At 33.8% G+C, this 8826-nt stretch overlaps 1 protein-coding gene across 4 annotated transcripts; it reads left to right on the forward strand.

The window, feature by feature from the left end:
• The first annotated feature begins 1738 nt into the window (after positions 1–1738).
• LOC140960683 (probable non-intrinsic ABC protein 5) lies at positions 1739–3797 on the forward strand. 4 transcript variants are annotated; one of them, XM_073418924.1, is made up of 7 exons: positions 1739–2064; positions 2198–2517; positions 2690–2776; positions 2877–3027; positions 3237–3340; positions 3431–3500; positions 3598–3797. In XM_073418924.1, exons 2-5 carry the CDS (start codon positions 2287–2289, stop codon positions 3266–3268), a joined length of 501 nt encoding a protein of 166 aa, XP_073275025.1. In that variant the 5' UTR covers positions 1739–2064; positions 2198–2286; the 3' UTR covers positions 3269–3340; positions 3431–3500; positions 3598–3797. The 4 variants fall into 4 exon arrangements, with proteins under 4 accessions (XP_073275025.1, XP_073275026.1, XP_073275024.1 ...); XM_073418925.1 differs by having other exon boundaries at positions 3243–3340; XM_073418923.1 differs by having other exon boundaries at positions 3296–3340; positions 3598–3795.
• The last annotated feature ends 5029 nt before the right edge of the window (positions 3798–8826 follow it).

Here is an 8826-nt window from a genome sequence, read left to right on the forward strand (position 1 = left end):
AGTTATATATATAATCATAGGTACCATATATAAAATATCGGTGAATTCAGTATTTTCTATAGTGGGAACTATATTATATTATGTGTGTGTTTAAATATTTTTATTTTCTTGGAACCATTATTTATGGTGGTTTCCTTTGTTTTACTTTTAGTTAAACAATATTGCATAAACCAAGAATAAATCTCGAGCCTTGACAAAATTTATAATTTGTAAACTTCGTTCTTGCATTTGGTAATCTATAAATTAATAAATTTAAACTTAAAATAACCTCTCTGTGGATCGATCTCGTATTTACGAAATATATTACTTGCAGACAACCTACACTTGGGTGAATTATAATTTAAGTAGTAGCAAAGAGCTGGCACTAAAGGACAGTAGATTGATTTTGAAATTCGGACAAGAAAGTGTATATTGCGAGATGGTAGAATTGAAAAAAAAAAAGGGCGCTCTAATTGAAATTGCAACAAAAAAGAAGAAACAATAGGCTGGGATCTATGCTTTTTGTTTTTTAAGATAATGCAATTACACTCATCAGTTGACTTCTGTATGTCATTAATCGTTCACATGAAATCATGCATCCGGTTCAGCTCTCCAATTTCTATTGTCTGAGGCCGCTGTGTTAAAGTTTTGTGGTACATTTCACAAATGTCTTCTGAATATTACTCCAGGTGTTTGTTGATATTGACATGAGGATCTAGTGACAAGGCACAATACGGACGCAAAGTTTTATTATCAAAGAACATAGTTTTATAGGTTTGAGTGTAAAGTTTTATACTTATATTTTAACTTGCTGAATGGATTATATCAAATGATTAGTGTAAATATACATCAAATGACTTGGCAATATTCATGGAAAGTGGGAGATTTGTGCCTAGGATAAATTCATTGAATCCCTTAATTTGACCTTAAGTCTACTTGTTCCACAACTCTAAAACGTTATTCAGGACAGGCCAGATTATTATAAGAGTATTGATTCCTTTGTAACTGATGTTCAACAGGATATTCATAAAAATGGAGTTTTGCTCATCTTCAAGGTACCGAAAGAGATGATGATTTGACACCATCGAAAGTAATGTTTAATTATTACTAGTTGTGGCAAGGCTCATCCATTATGCATAATGCTTGATGTGAATACATGAATTTTATTTTATTTTTATTATATTTGCCTATAGATTTGTCATAATGTAGTTTGGGCGTTGATATTCACGTTTCTGTCCAATTACTCAGGTTAAGTTTTGAAGATTTTTTTACTTTTGGAGCAATCATTCTAGAATAAGGACTTGGATTATATGCAAGCACCAACTCTGATTTGATTGCTATACACAATAGTAAATTACAGTATTTGGAAATATGTATTTTTTCTAATTATTAATGGAAATTGTTTGTACATAATGTATTGTGTATTCGGGCCGTTAACTTGTAGGATTTTTTATAGGATTTTTATTATTTATAAAAATTGTATATTAAATTTTATTTCGAATTTCGAATTTTGAAATGATTTATAATACTGAAAAAATATAAAATAAATTTATTTTTTATTATTTTTTCTGAAAAAATACAACGTTTCGGATGTGATTCTTGGTGAAGATTGATGAACCTTGTTTTGGGACTTTAGTGCTTGCATTTCCTTCTATTTCTTGTTACTTCAATCTAAATCATGTGTGATTTGCTTTAAGTTAACATGTCCTTACGATGTGTATTATGGTGGTGTTTCATTGTGGTACTTGGACGAGGCCATGGATCCCAGGTTCAAGACGCAACAATAGTTGAGATATTTTATCTGGTTCATTGTGGTATATATCTTGTTCGATATTTTACTCCCCACATACACATACTATATATTTGTTTGCTGAACTAGTTTAAGTAGATTGTGGAGGAGAGATTGCTGTGGAGGTCGAAAACGGGTTGTTTAACTGGGAGGATAACAGTGTGAAAGAGATAGTTAAGAACTTAAACTTTGAGATCAGAAAAGGGGAGCTTGCTGCAATTGTTGGTACTGTGGGATCAGGGAAGTCTTCCCTTCTGGCGGCAATTCTTGGCGAGATGAACAAACTATCAGGAAAGGTGCAGTGTTCAAATCTTATGTTTAGTGGATACCATTTTCAATCTTTTGAGGATCCTATTTTTCAACTTATACCTCAATTTCATCGAATGTATCAGACTCTTATGAACTCTAACTTGTTTTTCTGCATCACAGATCAGAGTAGTGGTTCCACAGCCTTTGTTGCTCAAACATCATGGATCCAAAGTGAGACAGTACAAGAAAACATATTATTTGGCTTACCTATGAATGGAAAGAGATACAAGGAAACTATCAGGGTGTGCTGCTTGGAGAAAGACTTGGAAATGATGGAGTTTGGAGACCAAACTGAAATTGGAGAACGTGGTATCAATTTTAGTGGTGGCCAGAAACAACGAATTCAACTTGCAAGAGCTGTTTATCAGGATTGTGATATTTATTTACTTGATGATGTGTTTAGTGCTGTTGATGCTCACACTGGATCAGACATATTCATGGTGCAAATGTCTTATCCTATCAAGAAGAATCGACTATACTCATTATTTTTTAATGTCATGCAATTTTTAGATTATTGTTCCTCTATATTTTGGGAATTTCTTTCACAAATGAATAATGTATCGAAATGTTTTTTATTAAAAAGAATCAAAACATTTGATTGTTCTTTCGCAGGAATGTGTGAGAGGAACCCTTAGAGGTAAGAACATTATACTTATCACCCACCAGGTGGACTTATTGAATAATGTTGATCAAATTTTGGTATGTATGAAACCCTTTGATTTCCGAAATCTTAATTGCATCAATTTTTGACTTTTAAATCGGATATAAAGGGTACTCAACGGTGGCATCTTCAATCCAGGTCATGAGAGACGGGATGATTGTTCAATCTGGAAAATACAATGACCTGAAAATGGGCATGGATTTCAAAGCTTTGGTAACAGCCCATGATTCATCGATGGAACTTGTAGAGGTGGAGACGATCATTTTTTATTTGAATATACGTCAGATGCGTAAATGGTTTTTCTTTTGTTTATTTTGATATTATTTATTATTTGATGTGGCATGATGAGTTGGAGTTTGCTTTTTTGTAATCTATGTTTTGTGTGAGCTTATAATTACCTCGAGTTAGCCATTTATTGACTTAGAGAGTATATTTTGGTTGAGAATATATATTAAATGTATAATCGATGTTTTATTATTTATTGGTGTGAAATACAAGTTCTAGTTGTCCTAGAACGGGAAGAGAGTTAGATTAGGTCATATGATCTTTTACAAAAGGTTGGGGATATATTTGGAGGAATGATAGCTTGGCCTTGTCATTTGGTATGATATTCAACATTTCAATTAAGTAGTATTTATTGTTATGTCTGTCATGTTAGTATCTTTTTAAACCAATATCAACTATATTTGCAGTTGACAGTTAATGAAGAAGATTTCTACTAGGTGCATTTGGATAAATAATAATTTTCCAGTTTATCATTTAGTATGATATTCACTAGTTTGAATTAAATTTTAATATCTTTATTTTGTGCTTCTTTAATTTTATTTCATTCATACAAATATATGAATTTTTATTGTAGGTGACAAGAATATTGGGTTTTGATTAAGATGAAATAGTTGAAGAATGAAGATGCGTCACAAGTTTGCTTATGTTTTGCTTTACAAGACTTGATTGTTTGTTAGTTCTTAAACTAACTACATTTGATACATTTGGTACATTTGTTGGGGTATAGATGTTTTTCGAGGTAACAAATTTGTCAGTCTTATACATTAATGATTGTAAAATTAATGACAATTATCGATTAGCAATTTAATATCTATTTTAAAATTTTGTATTTGTATTTATGTTAATTTGTTATATCTTTGAATATTATATCATGAAAATATTGAAAATCGATGATATTTAATAAAATATGACATTTTTTATGTCACAATAGAACATTAAATCATGTACATAAAAAATGTCATTGTAAAACTCTTATGGAGACATTTAAAAAAGTCATTATGAACAACTATTAATGACAATTTTCAATGTCTTTATATACTAGTATAGAAGACATTTGTAAGTGTCATTACAGATTACATAATGAGACATTTTAAATTAACCTTATAACCTATCATTAGTGACATTTTTTATTGTCACTATAAATAACATACACGACACTTTTAGTTGTCATTATAAATGATTTTAACTGACATATAAATTTGTCATTATTACTATAATAACAAGCCATGTATAAATGTCTTTAAAACATGAGTTTTTCTGACATTTAAAATTATCATTATATGAATAATTATTAACACATATGAAGTTGTCATTAACATCTTATAATGACATTAAAAAATGTCAGGAAGTTTAAGACAACATTGGAATAGACGACATTTGTTGGAGGTGTCACTAAAACTTAAATGCCACTAAATATTGAATATGATGACATTTATGAATGTCATCATAAGCATTTATTCTTGCAGTAAGGACTCCTACCCGAGAGATGCAAGGTTAGACGCGCATGTTTTGTGGCCTGTGCAGGGTTGTAGGCTCGGCCAAGGGGGCTTGGGCTGGGTTAGGTCAAGCCACTAGGGTCATAAGAGGGTGCTTGAAGTGCGGATTCAAGGGCTGGCTCGGTGGGTTAGGTCCTAGGCGAGTAACTAGAGTCCTTGTCAAAGTTGAAATCTGGGTCACTTCATGCATCAGCTGGTGTGGTTCGGTTTCTTGGTTTGGGAAGGTTCCTAAGGGTTCCAAGGGTCCAGTAGGGTGCCTTAGGGGGTTGGTCAGGGTGTGGTTTGGCATGACTCGAGGGTGGCTCGAGAAAATCGAGACATGGCTCGGGTGAGACTTTTATAAGTCATATTAGGGTTTTTAAAGCTAAAATAAATAAAAACACGGCTCACGGGGGGTCGAGTCATGGTTCACAAGGGCTAAAATAATATAAATAGACTAAGTTTTGAATTTAGGAATTTTATATTAAAGTTTGGGATTTTTCGGGATTAAAACGCCTTCAAAACATCTAATTACAAATTAATTGAAAAGTCTAGTATTTAAGCTAAATAAAATTTTGGGAAATTTAATTTAGACTTAAATAATTATTTGGGACATGTTAGAGTCAATGAAATTAAGAAAAAGTAAATAAAAGTGAATTTTTACGTCCAGGGGTAAAACGGTCTTTTTATACCTAAAAATTAGAAAACTTCATGGTAGTGCTCTAAATGCTGTTTTTTGTGTTAATATGATTATTTTAAATGTTCATAGATATGTATATGTTAAAATGTCATTTCTAAAGTGTTTATAAATTTTATGATTTAACGTGAACATTTAAAAGACATGTTGCATGCTTGGTTTCAAAGAAAATGTTGTTAAGTGCATGTTTTATTAAGTGATGAGAATACGAAATGTTGAAGGACGTGAAGAGATTGTGACTAATACGATGACATGTTGGAAATATCGTTAGGGTTATGGTCCTAGTGGGAACCCGACGATCGTGTTTCCATTGATACGAATACGAATACGAATATGTGATACGAATACGAATACGTTGATATGTTGGCCATGGACTCAGTTTACCGGTGAGAGTGTTGCTGATGTCTCCGCCGCCCAGTACTGTGGTTTTTATGTAGATGAATCCATCGCCCAATAAGATTAAGAATACGAGTCACAATCACGATCTGAATTCAACAAAACACGAATATGAATATGTTGATATGAATATGAATACGTTGATATGAAAATGTTCAAGAAAACGTTTATGTTTAAAGTTTATGACTTATCATGAAAATGTTATTTTAAGTACGACTATTTTTCACTGTTTCTTGTAGTTTTATACGTATTATTTGATATCAAGATTTTGATGTGTTGAGTCTTTAGACTTACTAGGTGTGTATGATGCAGGTGATATTAACAATTATGATGTTGGAGGTCTTGATGGTTGACTTTACTGGACTGTCGGTGCACATGACCCGAGGACCAGCGCTTCTATTTTTCCGCACTTAAGTTTATGATTTACATTAAATATTTTACGACTATTTATTTATGTTTTTGAGAGATTTTTGAGAGGTTTAGTATGAACTACACTTTTCATATTTTTGCTTTTTAGATTTGGTAAAACGTTTAACGATTTCATGACTTGACTATTTCCTTTGAATTTTTAAATACTAGTTGGATGTTTTATTTTAAAATGATGCAAAAGTATTTTATGTATAAGTATATGTAGTAGCCGAATTTTAGAAGAGCTTTAAAAAAAATTTTCTAGCACGATTTAAGAAAACGAAGAAGCAGACGTTTCAAAACCACAGTAATGGGCTGGCAGGGATGTCCACTACCACATTCATGTGATATCCGGTCATGCTTTACCAGGTAGATTGGTCCCTGGTCATGCTTTACCGCTTTCCAATATTGATCTAAACTCGGTCATGTTTTACCGGGGAGGAGAGGTGTAGCGCCCAAAATTGGTACACGTAAATTCCATGCATTTATTTGATGGTTAAATCATTATTTAAATTTAAAAGTTATTTTTAATGATGCATTATTTATTTAAATTGCATTATGTTATGTGATGCACCTTAAAATGTTTTTCGAGTTTCATGTTTCAGGCGATTATTCGAGGCGGAACCGAGGAAAAGATCGATGACGATTTTTGGCAATTTAAAATGCAGTACTTTATTTTAAGTTGAGAATGAGGCGTTTTAAATAATTTATTTAATTTCAGCATTTTAAAGCCTAATTATTTATTTGGTGATTTAAGAATTTAAAACCTTTAAAATTTATCCATGTTGTGTTTTAAATTTTAATTTGAGATGTGTAGTAAATTATAGGGGGTTAATATTTTAATTAGTATTTTAATTAACACTTAATTAGTCAATTAAGCACTAATTTACCCCTAATTACCTACACAACTCACACACACACACTCACACGACACAAACACACACACACATATTTTCAAATCAGTTTTATTATTTTGAAGAGCAAAAACTAGGGTTCCTACTCCTAGAAGCAGGCGCCCCACTTCCCCATTAAATTTCCAGCAAATTTCGTGTGTTTTATTCAGAGATTTTAGCAAAAACTAGGGTTCCGAAAATTATGATATTGATGCGTTCTTGAAGTTTTATTGTTGCAGGCTTCGTTGGGGATCGACGGGTGATCGTGGCTACGTATAGGTATGCTTAGTATGATGTTGGGTTGGTATTTGGGTTACCGGTTTGTGTCAATAGGCACTTAAATTAATTGGAAGTCGTAGAAAACGATTTGGTGTCAATTTCCGTGTTTGTGAGTTGTATCGTGTCGTAGGTTCGATGTCGTTGATTTGGGGTGGTTGTACGAGTGGTACCAAAGTAGTAGCATCCTAGGATGGGTCTTGAGGTGTCGGTTCATGGTCCGTACAATCGAGTCTAGAATGATAAGCATCGCAAGTATTGGATTTTTCGTGGGTTACAAATTACGCAGGTACACGGACCCTGGCACGGGGTCCGTGCCTTCGTTTTCTTCTTGGTGCCATTTTTGCGAGCCTACACGGACATTTGCAATGACCCAGGCACGGGGTCCGTGTCCTCACTTCTTTTCGAGCAGTCTTTTACAGTACCTACACGGACCCTGACCCGGAGGGGTGCACGGGGTCCATGTACTCTCATTTTTGAGAACACTATATCGTTTTGTTTTGGGATTCTATGTCATGGGTTAGTACGTCGAGTAAAAGAGGTCAATTCCCGAGCAAACTAGAACGACATAAGCTATTTATGCATTTCGGTGGTGAGCACGAATTCTTACGTCTAAGTTATGAAGTTAAGTGTTCGAACTCACGTTAGTATGTTGCAGCAGCGGCCCCAAACGAGATCCAACGAATCCCTCAATGGCAAATAAGTATGTTGACGTGCAAAAAGAAAACATTTCAAGTTTTTGAGGTATGCAAAATATCTTGTGACCAAATTATGAATGGGTTTGGAAGTCGGTGAACGTGGCCGAGGACATCTCCACCCCGTTAAAGCATGAATGGGTTTAGATCAGGATTGGAAAGCGTTAAAGCATGAACGGGGACCAATCCACCCGTTAAAGCATGAACGGGGATCTCATGTATGTGGCAGTGGATACGTCCCTGTTAGCCCAGTACTGTGGTTTGTCTGATCAGGCATTTATTATGTATGGGTCACTTGTTTTGAAACATGCCTCTACGTAAAATGACGACGTTATGTACGTTCAAGTATGTTCAAGTATGCAAGCATGTTTTAAGAAAAGTTTTATGTTGATGGCACGTCTATGTATGTATGTACGTATGTTCAGGTTTCAGTTATGCAAGTTCCAGTTTCATGTATGTATTCCCTATTTTAAAGTTACATGTGGTTTTATTACATATTATTCGTTACCTTCCAGTTTATACGTGTTGAGTCTTTAGACTCACTAGACTTGATCGATGCAGGTGATGAGTACGTTGAGGAGGCTGGAGGTGGGGACCAAGGAGCTGGCTTGGACTGAGTTGAAGGCTAAACCCGAGGACCGCCATGTTTTGAAGTTTTATGCAATGATCAAAATACTCTGATTTATGTTCTGGTTATGAGATTTTAAACAAACGCTTTTAGCAAACTTTATTTGTGATATTTGTATTACAAATATTTTGGATGAATAGCTTTTGACTGAAGGTTTACTTCTTATTTAAGAAATTTTTAATTTTTTTTCCGCAAATTTTAAGTAGAAAAAGTACGGTACGTTACAAGAGGTCCTCGACCACGTTCACCAGCTTCCAAACCCGTTCATATTTGGTCACAAGACAATTAACATACATGTTGGAACTTTTCAAATTCGCAATCTTTGCTTAATTTTG

This window comes from Primulina huaijiensis, chromosome 16, assembly GCF_012295235.1.
Source record: "Primulina huaijiensis isolate GDHJ02 chromosome 16, ASM1229523v2, whole genome shotgun sequence".
In the NCBI taxonomy this organism is placed as follows: Eukaryota; Viridiplantae; Streptophyta; class Magnoliopsida; order Lamiales; family Gesneriaceae; genus Primulina; species Primulina huaijiensis.

Bases quoted from the DNA above. Each gene is read 5' to 3' on its own strand.
- LOC140960683 (XM_073418923.1), top strand. From the start codon at position 2,287: ATGAATGGAAAGAGATACAAGGAAACTATCAGGGTGTGCTGCTTGGAG. The intron at 2,777-2,876 runs GTATGTATGAAA...TCTTCAATCCAG, and splicing joins ATAATGTTGATCAAATTTTG to GTCATGAGAGACGGGATGAT. The intron at 3,028-3,295 runs GTAAATGGTTTT...CTTTTACAAAAG, and splicing joins TTTGAATATACGTCAGATGC to GTTGGGGATATATTTGGAGG.